This window comes from Callithrix jacchus, chromosome 13 (assembly GCF_049354715.1).
Source record: "Callithrix jacchus isolate 240 chromosome 13, calJac240_pri, whole genome shotgun sequence".
NCBI lineage: Eukaryota > Metazoa > Chordata > Mammalia > Primates > Cebidae > Callithrix > Callithrix jacchus.
Genome location: NC_133514.1, coordinates 53,604,054 through 53,625,817, shown reverse-complemented (window position 1 = coordinate 53,625,817; position 21,764 = coordinate 53,604,054). Strand labels below are relative to the sequence as shown.

The 21,764-nt window shown below is 39.6% G+C and overlaps 1 protein-coding gene across 3 annotated transcripts in view; it reads left to right on the top strand.

Annotated features, from left to right (window-relative positions):
* The first annotated feature begins 4,718 nt into the window (after window positions 1-4,718).
* The window catches only part of TWSG1 (twisted gastrulation BMP signaling modulator 1), a 64,797-nt gene continuing 47,751 nt past the window's right edge, over window positions 4,719-21,764 (top strand). The window contains exons 1-2 of one of the 3 annotated variants that reach the window (XM_008979484.5): window positions 4,719-4,815; window positions 7,336-7,495. In XM_008979484.5, coding sequence (XP_008977732.1) covers window positions 7,373-7,495 — 123 coding nt within the window. In that variant the 5' untranslated portion in view covers window positions 4,719-4,815; window positions 7,336-7,372. Of the gene's footprint in view, window positions 4,860-4,931; window positions 5,039-7,335; window positions 7,496-21,764 lie in introns of those variants that run through there. The other 2 variants (XM_008979483.5, XM_002757054.7) reach the window with 2 other exon arrangements.

The following is a 21,764-nucleotide window of genomic DNA, read 5'->3' as shown; positions in this document are numbered from 1 at the left end:
CCCACCCCACTCCTCTGTCTGGAGACCAGAAACCTTTCACATGTAATTCCTAAAGCTGTAAACCCAAGACCCTTTCATATGTGATTTCTCAAGCTATAAACCCAAGACCCTTTCACTTGCAATTTCTAAGGCTGTAAACCTAAGATCCTTTCACATGTAATATCTAGACTGTAAGCCTATATAAAGGCAGTGCTTCTCTTTGTTAGGGGAACTTGGCCATTTGGACAAAACATAAAACCTTGCTCCCAGGCAGTAATAATAAAACCTCTTCCTTTTCTAGTTCAGTGTCCGAGAGGTCTGTTTCTCACGGCCTGTCCCGCTTCAGTGGGAAGCTTAGAAGTGGGAATACAAACCAATTAGGAGCAACCTCTTTTCATTTCTTGTTTTCTGGGGTGGATTAGCTGGGGTAAAGGGATGCCTAGAAGTGAGAGGGTATAATCCACCAGCCCTGAGAAGTGAGTTCTAGATCAGAAGTTCACAAACTACAATTGTCCTTGTTATATCCCTATGGTAGGCAGATTAATGCTGCCCCACTAACCCCTAAAGAATTCTGTATCCTAACCTGTGAATATGTTGTCTTACATGGCAAAAGAGCCTTTGCAAATGTGTTTAAACCAGGCATCTTGAGACAGAGAGATTATCCTGGATTAAATGGGTGGGCTGTATGTAATCCCAAGGCATTGTAAAGAGGAAGGTGGGAGGGTCAGAGTCACAAAGGGAGTGTGGCTGTGGTGGAAGAGTTAAGACAAAGAGTGAGAAAAAGAGGAGGGAGGTATTGATTTGAAGACGCTAAAGCTGCTGGCCTTGAGATGGAGGGAGGGACTGCAAACCAAGGACTCCAGGTGGCCTCTAGAAGCAAGAAAGGCAAGGCAATGGGTTCTCTGCTAGAGCCTCCAAAAGGAACACAGGCCTGCTGACACCCTGATTTTAGAACTCCTGGCCTCCAGAACTGCAAAGTAATAAATTTGCTTTTCTTTTATTTTATTTTATTTATTATATTTTGAGACAGGGTCTCACTCCCATGCCCAAGCTGAAGTGCAGTGGTGTGATCAAAACTCACTGCAGCCTCAAATCCCAGGCTCAAGTGATCTTCCCACGTCAGCCTACCAAGTAGCTGGGACCACTGATATATGCCACCACACCTGGCTAATTTTTATTTTTATTTTAGTAGAGTCAGAGTTGTGCCATGTTGCCCTAGCTAGTTTTGAACTCCTGGGCTCAAGGCATCCTCCCGACTCAGCTTCCCAAAGTGTTGGGATTACAGGTGTGAGCCCCGTGCCCAGACAATTTTGTGTTGTTTTAAGCCACTAAACATGAGGTAATTTGTTAGAGCAGCAGTAGGAAAGGAATATACCCTTGCTGTGGCCAGCTGAGAGACTCTACCCACAGACACATCTATATCTGATTGAGGCACGCACTGACACATCTGTATCTGATTGAGGGCTAGGAGTGAATCTTTTGACCTTTACATCAAAACCTACTAAGAAGCTCTATCACATTGTTGTCAGACTCTCACTTGCAATGATTAGAAAGTCTTCTGGTAAAATAAAACAGCCACTGCAGTGACCCCCATGGCTTCCAAATTCCCAAATGGCCAACCATTTGAGATCCAGAACCACTATTATTCACTATTATTTAATATGGAACCACCATATTCACCTGAGGGCTCAACTATCATTTGACCTTCCAGGTCCTGTCAAAGAGAATCTTTAATTTAAATGAAAAATAACTGTATTACTTCTCTTATTACCAAATGAATACAAGTAAAGACATCAGAAAATGCAGACAAGCAAAAAGAAAAAACATCATTAACAAAGATAATATTCTGTCTCACTGAGATAACCACTAACACCATCATTATCTTTCCAGCACTTTAAAAATAACTCTAGGCCAGGCTTGGTGGCTCTATCCTGTAATCCCAGCACTTTGGGAGTCCGAGGCAGGCAGAACACAAGGAGTTGGAGACCGACCTGACCAAGAAAGTAAAACCCTGTCTCTACTAAAAATACAAAAAATTAGCCAAGTGTGGTGGTGTGCGCCTGTAATCCCAGCTACTCAGGAGGCTGAAGCAGGAGAATCACATGAACCTGGGAGGCAGAGGTTGCAGTGAGCCGACGTCATTCATTGCACTCCCGCCTGGGCGACAGTGCAAGACTCTGTCTCAAAAACAACAACAACAAAAATCCCTATATACAATTTTTAAAATTAATTATTCAAAAACTATACAGTACTTTTAAATTTTTTATATATGATGCATATCTTTCATTGTCGAAATATTCATTTGCAACATTAATTGTCATAGTGTGATCTGGGGACTGCTAGGGAGGGGGTTTAAAGACATTTTCAAGGGATTGTGAGCTCAAAATTATTTTAATTTTAATTCTAAGGCATTATTTGCCTTTCTCACCCTCATTCTCTCACAAGTAAAGACTACATAATACAAGATACTGCAACAGTTTTGAATACAGAAGCAGTAAAAACAGTGGCTTTCTTTCTTTCTTTTTTTGACGGAGTTTCGCTCTTATTGCCCAGGTAACAAGAGTGCAACGGTGCGATCTCAGCTCACCGCAACTTTCGCCTCCCGGGTTCAAGCAACTCTCCTGCCTCAGCCTCCTAAGTAGCTGGGACTACAGGCGTGCGCCACCATGCCCAGCTAATTTTTATATTTTTAGTAGAGACGGGGTTTCACCATGTTGACCGGGATGGTCTCCATCTCCTAACCTCGTGATCCTCCCGCCTCGGCCTCCCAAAGTGCTGGGATTACAGGCGTGAGCCACCACGCCCACCCCCCTCTTTTTTCTTTTTTTAAATCCCAGTAATAATGAATTTGATTGCTAAACAGGGCTTTCTATTAAGTTTGAAATTAAAGGGAATAGCAAAAATCTAAAACCACGCTGCTCTGCCTTCTATTTAAAAATATATATTTATTTTTCATAAAATATTTGTTACCATATACCGTTTGTTATTTTTAGATACAATGAATATGTAAAAAAATTGTTTTAATTTTATAAGTATTAACAGATGTTGCACAAAACCTCTTTGGAGTGCTCCATAATTTTCAAGAGTGTAAAAAGATTCTGAGACCAAAAAGTTTGAGAACGTTTGATCTGCAGTATTATTTTTAATGGCTGAATTAGTCCATTGATCAGAAGTTTCCTAATTCACTTAACGAGTATGTAATGCCAAGAATAAGATTCTTATACTTAAATTCAGGTATACCTTAATTATTTCTCTAGGATAATTTTCAAGGACGATTTTGTTTTATTTGTTTCGTTTTTTAAAATTGCATTTTAGGTTTTGGGGTACATGTGAAGAACATGCAAGATTGTTGCATAGGTACACACATGGCAGTGTGATGTGCTGCCTTCCTCCCCTTCACCTATATCTGGCATTTCTTCCCATGCTATCTCTCCCCAGTCAAGGATGATTTTTAAAACCTATATTTATTGTACAAAAATGGGTTAGCATTGGTGGCTGCAATCCACAGCCAATCAGCTGTTTTCATTCTTTCTGTTTCCTTCCAGTCAACAAAGTGGGGTGGAAGGCATTTACGACTTATTAGCATAAGGGTTTGAGACTAGGTCAACATTTCCAAGAGAAGGTGCTCCGTGGACGGTCTGGTCTAGTGGGCTCTAACTTATTCACCCTGGAATGTTCTTTAAAAAGCAAATTCTGGCCAGGAACTATGGTCCACACCTGTCATCCCAACGATTTAGGAGTCTGAGGTGGGAGGATCGCTTGAGCCCTGAAGTTTGAGCCTAGCTTGAGCAACATAGCGAGACCTCCATGTCTACAAAAAGATAAAATATTAGCCGGGCGTGGTGGTGCGCGCCTGTAGCCCCAGTTACTGGGGAGGCTGAGGCAGGAGGATCGCTTGAACCCGGGAGGTGGGGGCTGCAGCGAGCCCTGATGCTGTTACTGCCCTGGGGCCTGGTGACAGAGTGAGATCTTGTCTCAAAAGAAGAAGAAAAAAATAAAAATAAAAAAGCAACCCAGAATTGTGGGAAAGAACTGAGTGCCCTTCTCAGTGTTTTTAACCTACGTGCTAACCGCGCCCTTTCTACCCGAGCTTCGCCACCTCCGCGCCTGGATCCACTGCGACCCCTCCTCTCTATTGCAGATGCAAAGGTCAGCGCCAGGAACTCACTAAGAGCTCGGCAATTTTAATGAATTGGTGAACGAAATTCCGAAAGCTCTGCCCTCCGAGATCCTTATTCAGTAGGTCTGAGGTAGATCTCAGAAACCCGAATTTTAAATAAATCCTACCTCTGACGGCAGACAACAAGGGTTCAACGTGCCAGCTCTCGGCGACGCGCAAATCTACTTAGCGCCCAGAGCCTCGGCCTTGCATCACTAGAACCGGGCCCTGGCCGCTTCCTAGAACAGGGCAGCTGCGAGGAGTCCTGAGGAATTTTTACCACACTGCACATCCTCAGCGTAGTAGTTAGCACATTACAAGGCTTTAATCGTGAGTCACTGTTGATCTTAACACTGCAACAGAAGGGAATTGGAGAGTGGGCTTGACAGGAGGGTCTGCCGGAACCCGAGGGACCCGGTATCCCGACGCGGAGAAGCGCGAAGGGAAATCGCGCCGGGTAGCCGGGGTGGGCGCGCCTGGGGGCGTGGCCGGCGGGCGGGAGGGCCTGAGATCGCCGTAGAGGCGTGGCAGGAGGGAGGGGCGGGCCCGGGGGCGTTGGGGGCGTGGCGTGAGGGAAGGCGGGGAGTGGACGGGGCCGAGGTAGGGGCGTGCGCACTGACAGGAGCGCCGGGGAGTGAGAGACGCCTCCTGGCGGGAACTGGCGGCTGTGGACCTCGGCAAGTGCAGAGGGGAAGAGAGGAGCTGGGCGGGGAGCTAGGAGGTGGGTTGGCGGCTGGCGGGACTGTCTCTTTAAGGTGCCGGAGACTCGCGGTCGCTGCGCGGAGGGGACGGCGGGAGGCGCGGCCTGGCCTCGCACTCACAGTCGCCGCTGCGCTCCCCGGGCTCGGTGGACCCCGCGGAGATCTAGGGGCAGGCGACCTCGCCGGGCCGCGGCGCATGGTGAGCGGGAGCGGCGGGGGAGTTGTGCAGCCTCTTGGCCGGGAAGGGGCCGGGCGCGGAGCTCGGGCTTCTGGAGGCTGGGGCCCGCGGCGAGCTTCGCGGGAGCCGGGAGAAGCCTGGGCCCGGCTGAGCGGAGGACAAAGTGGGGGCTCTGGGCGCGCGCACACAGGCCGGACGCCGGGATCCCGCAGCATCTCTGCCCCACCTCGGTCCAGACCATCTCTGGGCCGGCTAGCGTCCTTCGCAGCCAGCGTCAGCCGAGCCGGGGTGCGGGTGATACCGGGTGCCCGGACCCCCGCGCTGCCGCTGGCCTCTGCGTCGCCGGGCGTCCGGCGCCTTCGGGGCCCTGGCACCGCTCTACAGAGACTCTGCTCTGTCCTGGTTGCTGTCAGTGCAGTCTCCTTAACGAGAAACTGGGTGTGATGTATGCGAAACAATTTTGATGCATGACGGTTTCTAACTACTTAGGAAAAAAATAAGTCCTTTAATTCTGTTACCTGATTTGGACATAGCCGAAGTTACTTTAGTACTTTTTCCAGTGAGATTTGGGTAGTAAGATGAATTTATGGAACGCTTTATAAGACAAGCATGAAAGATGGGGGAAACCCAGTTTTCGTGGTTGTAGGTTGAAAACTAGTTTCACAAAAATTAGTTTCCAAATACCTTCTTTGGCCTCCACAAATATGTACTGGTTGCTCCAGAAATCATCCTACTTGGTATGCGGCGTTAAATGCATTAGAAAATTAGGTTACTAACGGTCTTTAGGGAATGCTTTGTGAGCTTCAGTAACGATCGCCAGGGCTTTCTCTTTCAAAATTGACTCATACTGGGTCCAAAGCCCTTTATTCTTTTCACTCTTTTATTGTTTTTCCTTTAATGTACTTTGTAGCACTTAGAATAAAAGTTTAGAGTAATCATAAATGCCCCCATAAACTCACTATTTATCCCTCTTACATCAGTAGTCATTTATTATATTTGATGGGACGGTGTTTTAACCTGACAAAATGATATCATCTTTAAAGTTTAATAGCTATGTTTACTGTTTGGTCCCTGTCAGACTGTATTTGTGCTAGTCTTTTTCCTCCTTTTTGAACTGTAATGTCTTCTTAATAACTTTGAAGAATGCATGGTGCTAATAGGATTAAAAGACTATCTTGGCCAGGCGTGGTGGAATTAAAATTCTAGCTCTTTCGGAGGCCGACGTGGGTGGATCAACTGAGGTCAGGAGTTCGAGACCAGCCTGGCCAACATGGTGAAAACCCATCTCTACTAAAAATACCAAAATTAGCCCGGCATGGTGGTAGGCGCCTGTGATCCCAGCTACTCAGGAAGCTGAGGCAGGAAAATTGCATGAACCTGGGAGGTGGGTTGCACTCTAGCCTGGGCGACAGGGCGAGACTCTGTCTCAGGAAAAAAAAAAAAGAGATCTTAACACTGTAATAATTACCCAGAGTTCTTAATGCAATTAATAATTTACACTGCCTTTTGTTATTTGCTCAATTATTTAAGAAGTGACTCTGTGGACTCTACTTCTCGCTTTGAGCTGCTTTATTCTGTCTAAATGATCCTAGAATAATTTCCATTTAACATTTTGTTTTAATTCTAAGAATTAAAATTAAATATCTTAAAATTATAATACAATATTAATTGTTTTATATGGGCTTAGTGTTGAATAATGGACCTGAAACTCAAGTTGAATAGTAGCAATACAATATTGAAACTAGTTTTTTGCCTGATAGACTCTCAAATTACTCAGGGTTTACATATATTTACTCTGCTTTCATAGTCACCATTTCTGGATAGTCTGAGGAATTTTTGTGTTCTAGGTCCTTTAAGATGACTATGAAGCCATTATTATATAAAATCATTATTTTTGAATGTTTATGTAATCTTTCATTGAGAGTGATCTTTAAATGATCACTCAAAAGTTTTTTGAAGGCCAGACATGGTGATATTGTCCGTAGTCCCAGATAACTGGGAGGCTGAAGAGGGAGGATCACTTGAACCCAGGAATTCGAGGCTGCCGTGAGCTATGATCACACCACTATACTTCAGTGGTCCTAATAGAATTAGAATGTGTGGTACTAATAGAATTAAAAGAATATTTTGGCCAGATGCGGTGGCTCACCCCTGAATCCCAGCTCTTTGGGAGGCTGAGACACTAAAAAAGAAAGACAAAGTCTATTGACACAAACAATGAGTCTTAGTTTGTTTTGTTTTTCATTTTTGTATTTATTTTTACTCTAGCACTTGCCTTTGAATTAAGGTTGTCTTTGTTTGTTTGTTTGTTTGTTTAGCTTCCTGAGAGTTACTGATCATCTTCTTTGAAGAAACATGAAGTCACCCTATGTGGCTGTGCTTACTCTAGCCATCCTGATGTTCCTAACATGGCTTCCGGCATCATTGAGCTGTAACAAAGCACTCTGTGCTAGTGATGTGAGCAAATGCCTCATTCAGGTAGGACTAAGAGTACTTTTTATTAATATTGAAATATATTGTAGAGCAGAAACATTGTGTTTATATACAGATATAGAGTGTGTATATCATATAGAGTAAGACCTGAGAATTGGGTCAGGGCCTGAGGTACTGAATCATGACACACAGGTTTGGATTTTTAACCTCACAGCAAACATACATATAGGCAAGGTTAGATTCAAGAAGTTCAATACTGAGTATAATATCCTGCTCTATAAGCATATCATTATAAGATGATGAGCACTCTATTCGGATGATTTAAAGGGTTCCCTTGTGTAATCTAATTAACATAGCAAAGAGGTTCAATGACTGTATTTAGACAAAAAATTAGCTGGTCAAATAATAGATAAATTGTACCCTAAGTATGATATATTAGACATCTATTGCTGTGTAACAAATTAGCCCAAAACATAGCAACTTAGTGCAATAAACATGTATTATTTCATGCAGTTTCTGAGAGCCTGGAATCTGGGAGCAGTTTAGCCAGGTGGTTCTGGCTCAGGGTCTCCCATAAGGTTGCAGGCAAGTTGTTGGCTGCAACTGGACAGTCTACTTCCAAGATACTTCATAGTTATCTGTTCCAATCATCAAGGCAAGCCTCTTAATGTAGCCACCACTCTCATTTTTCTGTGGAGAAAAGTAAGAGTAAGTGATTTGGCTAAGTTACCAGGCTGGTATTGAGCTCCTGATTAGCATCCCTTCTACTTACTGGCTATGTGCTCAGAAATTCAGTAACCACACACATTAGCATTCTTTGTAAAGTATGAGTCAGCTAATGGGACTGTAACCCTCATTTGAGAGTAATTGTGTATATGTGCTAGAGTGACAATTATTTTTATACATCAGAAGCATTTTGTGCTTATTTCTGACATTTTGGTCCTTCTTAATAATAGTTGGAATTCTACTTGCTCCCGTTTCCTACTCTGATAACCCTTAATTTGCATTTCAAACCAAAACATTTAACTAGAGAAGCCTGTTTGTTGTTCAGTTTTTAACTTTTTTACTGTGGACATTATTAAGTATAAAAGGAGAAGAATATAATGAACCAGCCATAAGCAGTTATTGCAGTCACTACTTCATGGCTACCCTTATTTTACCTATACCCTCCTACACTGTCCACTCCCAGCTCTGTTTTAATTTCAAGCAAATCTCTTTATACTGTTTTGTCCCTAATACCGATATGCATCTCTAAAAGACAACTCTTTACCAACACAGATATTAGACCAATTTTACAGTATGAAAATTAACATTAATTCTTTAATCACCTAATTCTGTATGTGGAAATCTCAATATGGCATGCCTGCTTAGGCTTGTGTTGGCTGGAAACTTTGTGTCTGCACATGAAGCCCAGTTTTGTGCTAAGGTCAGATGAGGAGTCTCTGCTACCTCCCAGGTTGTTTCAATGTAACTTCATTACTCATTATTCAAAATAAAGTCTCATAACATTTGCTATATTCATGTTTAGATGGAAATTCTCTTAAATCCCAATTATTTTTCTGATTCTTCAAGTCTGTAACTTGCATTAGTTCAAGTTATTAAAAATTGTACTTTGGCCAGGCACAGTAGCTCACACCTCGTAATCCCAGCACTTTGGGAGGTTGAGACAGGAGGATCATTTGAGCCCAGGAGTTTGAGACCAGCCTGGAAATCATAGTGAGACACTGTCTCTATAACAGATAACTTTTAAAAATTAGCTGGGCATGATCATGTGCACCTGTAGTCTCAGCTACTTGGGAGACTGAGGCAGGAGGATCACTTGAGCCTGGGAGGTCAAGGCTGCAGTGAGCTCTGATTGTGCCATTGCATTGAAGCCTGGGTGACAGAGCAGGAGCCTGTCTCAAAAAAAAAAAAAAAAAAAATTTTTGACTGGGCACCTTGTGGCTCACGCCTGTAATCCCAGCACTTTGAGAGGCCAAGGCAGGTGGATCACCTGAGGTCAGGAGTTCAAGACCAGCCTGGCCAACATGGTGAAACCCCATCTCTACTAAAAATACAAAAAATTAGCTGGGCACGGTGGCGCATGCCTGTAATCCCAGCTACTCAGGAGGCTGCGTCAGGAGAATTGCTTGAACCCAGGAGGCAGAGGTTGCAGTGAGCCGAGATCGCGCCATTGCACTCCAGCCTGGGTAACAAGAGTGAAACTGTCTCAAAAAATAAAATTGCTTTATTTAAAATACTTTGCTTTTAAAGGGAGCATTTAAAGGACAAAGCTTTTGGTTAATTTTGGTAGATACTGTCAAAGGTTTTTTGGTTTGACTCTTCAACAAATTTTTTTTTTGGCTCTATTACATCTTATTACAGCCTCAACTTCCCCAGCTCCATCAATCCTTTCATCTCACCCTCTCGAGTAGCTGAGACTACAGTGACACAGCCTCATGCCCAGCTAAATTTTTTTTGTATTTTTGGTAGAGATGAGTTTTTGCCATATTGCCCAGTCTGGTCTTGAACTTCTGAGCTCAAGCGATCTGCCCACCTCGGCCTCCCAAGTGCTGGGATTACAAGTGTGAGCCACTGTGCCTGGCCAATTACAAAAATTAGCCAGGCATGGCAGTGTTTGCTTATAATCCCAGCTACTTAGGAGGCTCAGGCAGGAGAATCACTTGAACCCAGGAGGCAGAGGTTGCAGTGAGCCGAGATTGAGCCACTTGCACTCCCACTTGGGCAGAGCAAGACTCCGTCTCAAATAAAAAAAAAAAAAGAATGAAAAAATTGTAAGACTTAAACAAAATACTTCGAAATGTAAAGATCAGTATAGAAACACTGGAAAAGCAAGTGGAGCTTCACCTTACTCAAATGGTGATTCTAGTAAACAAAATAAGCTAGGAGGTGTTTTCAGACACAAATTCATGAATGTTGACATTTTTGAGATTCCTGTTGTTCTTTCAGAACTAGGAAACATCAAACTTTTTTTCTGGAGTAGAGGACACAACTTTCCTGGTGGATGATAGTAGACTAGTTGGAGTTAGAAAAGAGCTAGGGCTCAAATATTGAGAAGTTCCTTGTTTGTTTATTCACAAACATTTATTGGGCGTTGAAGTGAAATGTGATTAGTTCTACTCTTCACCTGATTTTGTGGACTTCCAAACTGTAGCAGATTACTTCACATTCTGAGCTTTAGTTTCCGTGTGTTCATCTTACTATGGCTGTGTGGCAAACCACCCCAAAAAGCAGTGGGTGAAAACACATTTATTTTGCTCACGGATTGGCATTTTGAGCAGGGCTCTGTGGAAGAGTTCATTTCTGTTCCACCTGGCATTAGCAGGGCAGCTGGAAGGTGGTGAGGATGGAATTATCTAAAATAGCACTACAGATAGAGCTTTCTGCAATGATGGAAAAGCTTTACATCTATCCTGTGCAATACAGTAGAATCTAGCCGTATGTGGCTATCAAGTACTTGAAATGTGACTAGTATGATTGAAAATCTGACTCTAAATTTAATTCAATCTTAATTTCATTAGCTGCATAGCGGCATGTGACTAGTGGCCACTGTATTGGCGTTGAGAATCTGAAGGCTCATTGATAAGTCTGATACCTGGGCTAGGAAGATTCTTCAGGTATACGTCTCTTCCTGACTTCTCCTCCCCTTCCTCCCTTCTATATCCCCATCTCCCTCCCTCTTTCCCTTTCACTCTGCGTGTGTGTGTGTGTGTGTGTGTGTGTGTGTCTGTGATCCTGCTAAATGACCTCTCCTGTGGGTCCACCAGGATTTAAGTGGAGGGAACATAGGTCCCACCTTTGTTGGAGGAGTGACAGTGTCATGTTGTAAGAACATGTGGATGGGATATAATGGTGTGGCCATCTGTAGAAAATATAGTCTGCCACATATAAACTGTAAAGTGAATTGGCTGGCTAGGTGATATCAAAAATATTCTTCTAGTTCAAGGCAGTTTTAAAGAAAGAAATCATCTAGTATGTGTCATGTGTCAAATGTTCTCTTTTTTTATCAGAGTAATAAAATTATTAAATTATTAAAAGGATACATACTGAAAAATGAATCCCTTGATCTAATTCTCCCTACTCATTCTGTTACCCTGGGAATCTAACTGCTTATATTTTTACTTCTGATAGTAATTTTTAGCCATATGGCTAAATAATACACTTATACTACTGTTTCTTCATTTATCAGTTTTAGATGTTATTTTTCTAAAATTGCCTTCCTGCTGTAAGAGATAAGGTCGTAGCTCACCATGCCCTTCTTCCCACTCCTGCCCTGCCACACTTGTATCACTGTTTATCTTTTGGTTACTTTTTCAATTTCTTCAATATATTCAAGCCTTTCTATTCTATTCTATCAACTGGAGACACTATCTCTTTATTCCCGATGTAAAGGGTTTGTTTGGACTCCAGTCTTGGGTGATCATGTGAATCTACCATGATTAACATTGTAGAAAGTAAAGAAATCAGTTTTCTCCCTTGCATTTATGAGTACTACCCTCAAAATTTTCTACTTTTGGCATTCTGTTGGGCTACTTTTGGAATTTTGATGGGTTGCATGAAAATCTGTGGGGAATGGAGTGTTATCTGTATTTTTACTTTTTATATTGTCAGGGTGGTTAACATCTATATTCTGAGAGGCTGCATAGTATAATGGTTAAGAGCATGAACTCTGGAACCAGGCTATCTCAATTTGAATGCAGTTCTTCCACTTTCTAGTTGTATGACCTTGGGCAAGTTAGTTAATTTCTCAATGCCTCAATTTCCTCAGCTATAAAGTAGGGATAATAACCATACTGTACAAATATTGTGAGGATTAGGTGTAAAGTATTTAGAGCAATGCCTGGCACATGCGTGCTCTATCAGTAATTACTAACCTTATTTCTCTGTTTTGTAACTGTATTTGAATCTTCTATGCTTTATTTACAGATATATTCTAAAACTGAGAATCAATAAACCATGTTTATATTATAGTGATTATATAAATATTGTTGACCATTGACTGTATAGTCACATAGATACTATGATTACATTTCCCTTCTTGAATGTGATTTTGTTTTTCTTGAATGATTTTGTTTTTCTAATCATCTTTCTTTATCTTGTATCATCAATCATAAACACCTTATGTTGTTTAAAGTATTAATGTATTTTTCCTCCCAAATGGAGCCTTCAGTCTTGATGTTTCCAGACTTAACTGATTGCAATCTAGGTCTGATGCAAGCTGTCTTATGGGGACTCCATTCTTTCTTTCCCAAGTTGATTCCACTGTTTCATGGATTTCATATCTTGTTGTTTTTAACAGTAACCCTCATTTTGTCCCAACATGCCCCCAAGTAAATTCCTAAGAAAGCCAGTGTGAGAAGTAAGCTTTCTGGGTCCTGCATGTCTTGAAAATGTATTTATTCTTACCTTCCGCCTGAATACAGAATTCTATGTTAAATTCTTTTCCCTCAGAACTTTGAAGATATTTCTATATTATCTACTAGCATTCCATATTGCCAATAAGAAGTCTGAAGCCAGTCTGTTTCCTATTCTCTATAGGTAACTTTGTTAGTTATATCTTCTCTCTGGAAACAGTATCATCTCATTAGCCTTGGTATTACTGAATTTAAACTGTTTAGTCTAGTTGTTGGTCTTTTCATTCATTGTGTTTGGTATCTTGTGAGTCTTTTGGGGGTCGGTTTTGAGCCAAAAACTAGGAAATGCCCTGTTTTGTTTTTATATATATAGATATATATATATATATGCACAAAATACACACACACACACACACACACACACACACACACACACACCCCTTGACCTAACATACATACATATATATAATATATATATTTTTATAATATATAATAATGTATAATGTCCTCCTTTCTTTCTGGAACCCTCATTGGTATAAATCTAAGATAGATTCTCTGTTAGATCTTTTTTTAAAAAAACAGTTTTATTGAGGTATATGATTTACATATTATAAAATTTACCCATTTACAGGTATAATTCAGTGTTTTTGGCATATTGACAGACTTGTACAACCATCACCACAGTCTAATTTTAGAACATTTTCATTACCTTAGACGGAAACTCCATACCCCTTAGAAGTCATTTCCTATTCTCTCCCTGCAAGCCCTAGGCAGTTTACTTTCTCTCTACATGCATGTTCTGGGTGTTTACTATGAATGGAATCATACATTTCTTTTGTGTCTGACTTCTTTCATTGAGCATAATGTTTTCATAGTTCCTCTGTGTTGTAACATATTCAGTACTTTGTTCTTGTCTATGGTCAAATAATATTCCACTGAATGGGCATACCACATTTTATCTATTCATTTATTGGTTGGTGGATATTTGAGTTATTTATATTTTTGACTATGGTAGATAATATTGCTATGAATATTCAAGTGTTAGTGTGTTATGATTGATGATACAATATAAAGAAAGATGATTAGAAAAACAAAATCATTCAAGAAAAACAAAATCATTCAAGAAGGGAAATGTAATCATAGTATCTATGTGACTATACAGTCAATGGTCAATGTCTTTGTTTTTTAAGAGATAAACTGTGTTACACAGGTTAGAGGGCAGTGGTACAATGATAGTTCACTATAACTTCAAACTCCTGGGCCCAAATGATCCTCTTACCTTGGCCTCCCAATTAGCTGGGACTACAGTTGTCCTGGCTACTTGGCTAATTAAAAAAACTGTTTGTGTGTGTGGAGACAGGATCTCACTATGTTGTCCAAGTTGGCCTTGACCTTTTGTTCTCAAGTGATCCTCCTGCCTTGGCCCCACAAAGTTCTGGAGTTATAGGTGTGAGCTGCTACAGACAGCCCTGGATGTATTTTTTAATTTCTCTTAGGTATATACCTAGGAGTGGAAGTGCTGAGCCATATGGCAACTCTGTGTTTAAATTTTTGAGGAACTGCTGAAGTGTTTTCTGAAGTGGCTGTACTATTTTACATTCCCACCAGCTGTGTATGAGGGTTCTAATTTCTCTATAGCCTCACCAACACTTGTCTTTCCTTTTTAGTATAGCACCTTTGTGGGTGTGAAGTGGTTGTAATATGCATTTCCCTAATAGCTAATGATGTTGAGCATCTTTTCATGTGCTTATTGTGTGTGTGTGTGTGTGTGTGTGTGTGTGTGTGTGTTTTATTTTTGAGACAGGATCTTGCTTTGTCACTCAGGCTGGAGCACAGTGTTACAATCATGGCTAACTGCAACCTCAACCTCCTGGACTCAAGCAATCCTTCCACCTCCTAGATGGGACTGTAGGCATGCACCATGATGCCTGGTTAGCTTATTGTATATCTTTGGGGATATACCTATTGAAAGCCAGTGTTCTTTTGTGTGTGCGTGTGTTTGTTTGTTTTAGACAGAGTCTTGCTCTGTTGACCAGGCTGGAGTGCAGTTGCACTATCATAGCTCACTGTAGCCTTGAACTCCTGGGATATCATGATCCTCCTGCTTCAGCCTCCTGAGTAGCTGGGACTACAGGTATGTGCTGCCACACTCGGGTAATTTTTTAAATTTTTTAATTCTTTGTAGGGATGGTGCTCTCACGGTATTGCCCAGGCTGGTCTTGAACTCCTGGTTTCAGGTGATCATCCTGCCTGGGCCTCTCAAAGCACTGGGATTACAGGTGTGAGCCACCACACCCAATCCAGAACCTATGCTCATTTAAAAATTGACTTGTCTTTTATTGTTGAGTTGTAAGAATTCTTTATATATTCTGGGTTCAAATCCTTTATCAGATACATGATTTGCAATATTTTCTCTCATTCTGTGGATTGTCTTTTCAACTACTATGTATCATTTGTATCACAAAAGTTTTATATTTTAATGACATTCAATGTATCTGTTTTTTGTTTCATTACTTGTGCTTTTAGTGCTGTATTTAAGAAACCATTACCTAATCCAAGTCATAAAGATTACTTGTATATTTTCCTCTAAGAATTTTATAGTTTTAGGCCAGGTGTGGTGTCATGTACCTATAATCCCAGCACTTTGGGAAGTGTAGGTGGGAGGATTGCTTTAGCCCAGGAGTTCGAGCCTGCAGTAAAGTATCCAACTTTATTTTATTATTATTATTTTTTGAGACGGAGTTTCGGAGTTTCGCTCTTGTTACCCAGGCTGGAGTGCAATGGCGCTCTCGGCTCACCACAACCTCCGCCTCCTGGGTTCAGGCAATTCTCCTGCCTCAGCCTCCTGAGTAGCTGGGATTACAGGCATGCGCCACCATGCCCAGCTAATTTTTTGTATCTTTAGTAGAGACGGGGTTTCACCATGTTGACCAGGATGGTCTCGATCTCTTGACCTTGTGATCCACCCACCTCGGCCTCCCAAAGTGCTGGGATTACAGGCTTGAGACATCGCGCCCAGCCGTATCCAACTTTATTATCTTGTATACGGATATCCACTTGTCCCAGCACCATTTCTGCACCATTGAATTATATTGCCACCCTTGTTCAAAACCATTTGACCATAAATGGTTTGTTTATGCACTGTCAGTTCTATTCTATTTGTTTATATGTCTATTTTATGCTAGTACCACATTGTCTTGATTACTGTAGTTTTGTAGTATGTTTTGAAATTAGGAAGTCTGAGTTATCCAACTTAGTTCTTTTTCAAGATTGAGTAGGCTGTTCTGGGTCCCTTACATTTACATATGAATTTTAGAATCAACTTGTCAATTTCTGCAATAAAACCAGCTGGGATTTAAAAAATATATAATAGACTTTATTTCTTGGAAAAGTTTTAGATTTACAGAAAATTTTAGCAGAGAGTATAAAGGGTTCCCATATACCCATTCTCCCCACATATCCACACTTTTTCTATTATTGACATCTTGCATTAGTGTGGTATAGTTGTTACTACTGATGAACCAATATTGATAATGCTATTATTAACTAAAATCTGTACTTTGCATTAGCATTAACTCTTTGCCTTTTACCTTTCTATAGGTTTTGACAAATGTATAACGTCATGTATCTACCATTACAGTAGATCATTCAGAATAGTTTCATTGCCCTAAAAATCCCCATAAGCCAATCGATTCACCCCTCACTACCTCCTCCCAGTCTCCTAGCAACCACTGATCATTTTAACTGTCTCTATAGTTTTGCCTTTCCACGATGTCATATAGTTGGAATCATACACAATGTAGCCTTTTAAAAGGGGCTGCTTCTTTAAGTTTCCTTTGTGTCTTTTCATGGCTTGATAATGCATTTTTTTAATTGCTTATTGTTACCTTATAATATCCCATTGTATGAATGTATTCACTAATTAATATTTCACTCACTGACGAGTATGGATGTACCAGAGTTTCTTTATCCATTCTCTTATTGAAGGACATCTTGGTTGCCTCTAAGATTTAGTAGTTATGAATAAAGCTTAGCCAGTCATGGTGGCTCAGGCCTGTAATCCCAGTGCTTTAGGAGGCCAAGGCAGGAGGCTCCTTTGAGGCTGAGAATTCAAGATTGTAGTGAGACCCCCATCTCTACCAAAAAAAAAAAGTTTGGAGTAGTGGCATGCACCTGTAGTCCTTGCTACCTGGGAGGCCACAGTAGGAGGGTGGCTTGAGCCCATGAGTTCAAGGCTACAGTAGGTTATAATCACACCACTGCACCCAGCCTAGATAACCAAGTGAGACCTTGTTCCTATAAAATAACATAAAGCTGCTATAACCATCCATGTACAGGTTTTTTGTGGGCATAAGTTTTCACTTCATTTGGCTAAACACTAAGGAATGTAATTGCTGCACTGTAGGGTAGGACTATGTTTAGTTTTTGTAAGAAATTGCCAAACTGTCTTTCAAAGTAGCTGTATCATTTTGCATTCCTATTAGTGAATGAGAGTTGCTATTGCTCCACATCCTCACCAACATTTGGTGTTTTCAGTGTTTTGGATTTTCACCATGTTAATAGGTATATAGTGGTATCACATTGTTTTAATTTGCAATTCTCTAATGACATATGATGGGGAACACCTTATACTTATTTGTCATTTGTATGTATCTTTTTTGGTGAGGTGTCTGTTAAGATCTCTGGCCCATTTTTTAATTGGGTTGTTTATTTATTTATTTATTTTATTGAGGTCTCTGTATGTTTTGCATAGTAGTCCTTTATCACAGAAGTCTTTGGCAGATATTTTCTCCTGGTCTATGGCTTGTCATCTGATGCTTTGGAAAGTATTTTTTGCAGAGCAGAAGTTTAAAATTTCAATAAAGTGCAGCTTATCATTTATTTCTTTCATGAACTGTGGCTTTGGTATTGCCAGCTAAGATATAATAGGGATTGCATTGAATCTGTAGATCAATTTGGGGAGTACTGTATCGCCATCTTAGCAGTATTATGTCTTTTATTTCATGAACATGTGTGCTTTTCCTTTTATTTGGATTTTCTTTCAACAATATTATGTAGTTTTCTGTGTATGTCTTACATTTCTTTTGTTAAATTTATTCATAAGTATTTTATTCCTTTTTATGCTATTAGTGGAAATGTTCTCTTTATTTCATTTTTGGATTGTTCATTGCTTGTGTATAGTGAGTATATTAGATCTTTTCTACCCATCACGCCTTCTTACTCTACATTCTGGGAAATTTCCTTGACTTTACCTTTGGACTCTTTCTATTGAATTAATTTTAGCAATAAATTTTACATTTCAAGAGCTCTTATTTATCGCTTGTTAATTTTTCCTATTAACACTATTTACTTGTTTTTGGATGCATTATTTTCTTCAATGTCTCTGAGGACACTTATTGAAAGTTTTATTACTGATAGAGGAAGTGTATGTCCCCTTCCCTTGAATCTGTTACTTGGATTATCTCTTTCAAGATCTTTTTTTCTTTTATGTCTTTTTTATGTGTCAGGCTTTCTTCAAATGTATAGCATTCTTTGGTTGTCCATATGTAGTTAAGAATGAGGCAATAAAACCTGGTTGGGAGATCCATGTATTTAGACAGGACTTACTGATTGAATTCAGAGCAGAGAACACTTGGGGTTAAGGAAGTCCTTGATGCTGGAATGTGTTCTCTGCTCTGAGGCTAATCAGAGAATTGTTGGTTATTTGTTTATTTTCATTGGCTGATTTTCTTATTGTGATTGGAGATGAGTAGATGGTTGGTAGATGCCTAGTTCTTGTCTTTTTGATCTATTGTGGGAGTAGTCTAACTGATCTGATAGAAACCTGAACTTGAATGTCCTCTTTTTATCCCTGTTCTCTTTAGTTGAAGAATGGATTGGCTCTTGGTATTTCATGTGCCAACAATTGTTAACTGGGGCCCTGGACCTCGTAAGGGCTTCAGGAGATCCTCAAGATTATATTCAAAATTGCCTGTGCACACTTGTCTGGGGAAAAGCTCTGTAGCTGTCAAGAGATTCTCACAGCAGTTGGTGGACCTGGAAAGGTTAAACATTGTTGGGGCTTTGCTTTCCATTCCAACTTACTGAGTTGTTAAAATTCCACTTTCATATTCAACAAAGTACAAGGCACATTAACATTTTAGATAATAACAAGAGCTGCTTTTCCCCTTAAACTTGCAAAAGATGTACAGAAATGAAATACATTAAGGTGGGAGATAAGTACTTTAAGAAAGACAAAGATGCAATGCTATAGAAGTTTATAAAAAGATACTACTTCTCTTATAGAGGGAATTTAGATTTCTTTTTGTTAATTTGGTTTAGTTTGAACAACATCTGTAGAGTTGAACTAATGTACTATAAGGATAAATTAGAACATTTGTTTATGTTGCATCCTCTGCACTTATAAAATAACTAAGGATGAAAAATTTTCCCTGAAAGCTCCTAGTTATGTAAATATTTTTTACCAGCATGGTTGCAAAGCAGTACAGTCATTCCTGCCACTCCAAGTTGCTGTGCTTAAGGGTGGTCCCTGTATAAATATTTATTTTGTGCTTCTAACAGGAAAGAAATCTAACTTTAAACATCAAGAAAGTAAAACTGTCATCCTGGTGTACTTCCTTGCTCATATAATGAGGGGTTTAGCTATCCTGTTTCAGGAAAAAATAAATTTGGTAATATGGGATTTTCCTTTAAGAAGATCTTTACTACCTTCCCCTGCTACTTTTGTGAAAATAATTTTTAAAATTTGGATCAATATTATGATGTACCCCAGAAATCTCAAGGCCATTTTGTATTAAGAATGGAGAAAACCTATATTAACTTGTGAGTGTTTTTGGTTAATATTTATAGTAGTTTTTAGGATGACATAAATATTATATTTAATGAAAATATTCAAAATTGGATTCAGAGGTAATTAATGCATCATTTTAGTAGTTTGTTATCTGAACATTTATTTAGCACTTTTATGTGCAAATGGACAGTCTGCCTTTTTATTCTAAAAATTGATTTCGTTATTAAATAAATCTTAAATTTTTCGAAATAAGTTGAAATTTTAAAATAGCTTACTTCTCATTAACAATTCCAGCTTTTAAAAGTATGTTTTGTCTTAAGTTAAAAATATAAATAGGTAACTTTAGGGCTTTCTTAATTACAGTAAACTAAAAATTAACTTTCTCTTCCTTTTTTCTTAATGCAAGTTAAATTCTACTTTAGTTTCTTGATGTAGTTATCTTGATTTGTTAGTATACTAGTAATATTTTGACTTACAATGGGGAATGTTTTCTCTTTTCTCTCACGAACATTATTTTCCTAAAATTGTTTCTTTCTTCTTCATCCCACTTCCCTTCAGTTAACACCCTATGAAAACCTCTGAAATTAATGTTCAAATGTAATAAATTAGGCCTGATATAATTTAAAGGAAAAATAAATCAATTGTTTCCCTCCAAATGTTTAATGCAGTTATAGTAGCTGCTAATATATAAGTGGAGATTAAAATTTATTTTCACTAGTTGTTTCACCTGTTGCTGTTAAAACAAAATGAGGATTTCATTGGGACACATGGACATTTTCAAACATACATTAAGTAGGGAAAATTGTAAAATAACTCCCCATTTACCCTTCACTCAGCTTCAACAGTGATCAACATGTGGTTAGTCTCATCTGTACTTATTCCCAACTTACCCCAGCTGGATTCTTTTAAAGAAATTCATTGGGGCACTTGTAGAGTAAGTACGATTAGCATCTAAATTTTTGCTAATGTAAGAAACAGGCACTACCAGGTGCGGTGGCTTATGCTGGTAATCCCAGCACTTTGGGAGGCCAAGGCAGGCAAATCGCAAAGTCATAAGTTCGACACCAGTCTGGCCAACATAGTGAAACCCTGTCTCTACTAAAAGTATAAAAAATTAGCTGGGTGTGGTGGTATGTGCCTGTAATCCCAGCTGAGGCAGGAGAATTGTGTGAACCTTGGAGGTGGAGGTGCATTGCAGTGAGCCAATATCTTGCCATTGCATTCCAGCCTAGGCAACAGTGCAAGACTCTATCTCAAAAAAAAAGAAAGAAAGAAACAGGCACTATATGATATATTTGATAATTCATATATAGATAATGAACTTGTATGCTGACTTATTTAGCCAAAAATAAGTACTGTTTTCAGTACTGATTCATTTAAGTGTATGTTATTTTCAGGACAAAAGTTTACCAACCAGAATGTATAAAGAACAACATGCTAATGATATTGGGTTGATATTTCTCTTCTGAGTTTGAAGAATCATGTGATATCTTCTTTAAAGTATATTAATGTCAAAATAGATTTGTTATAACCTAATCTCATTAAAATTGTTGATTCTTTTGAATAAGCTCGAATTGAAGTTATTTGTTTTATTTATTTATCTTTAAATACTCATTTGGGTTGGACGTGGTGGCTCAGGCCTGTAATCCTAGCACTTTGGGAGGCCGAAGCAGGTGGATCAGGAGGTCAAGAGATTGAGACCATTCTGGCCAACATGGTAAAACCCCACTCTACTGAAAATATAAAAATTAGCTGGGTGTGGTGGTGTGCACCTATATTCCCAGCTACTCGGGAGGCTGAGGCAGGAGAATTGCTTGAAACAGAGAGGCAGAGGTTGTAGTGAGCAACCGAGATCAAGTCATTCTAGCCTGGTGACTCTAGCTTGGTGAACAAGACTCCATCTCAAAAAAACAAAACAAAACAAAACAAAAAAACTCATTTGACCTAAATAAAAGTAGTGCCAGTATAGATATAATATAATCTTTGTTGATTACTGATGTTTACACAATATGCAAGTAAATACTTAATTAGATTTATTTCTACATTCCTGTTTTTTGGATCAAGATATTGTAAATACTTAAAGTTTGCTTAAGAACCTCAGCTTGTGTTTTTGAATATCTTTTGTGATTGTTCAAATGTTAATTTAACTGGATCTTAAGATGTTATACTA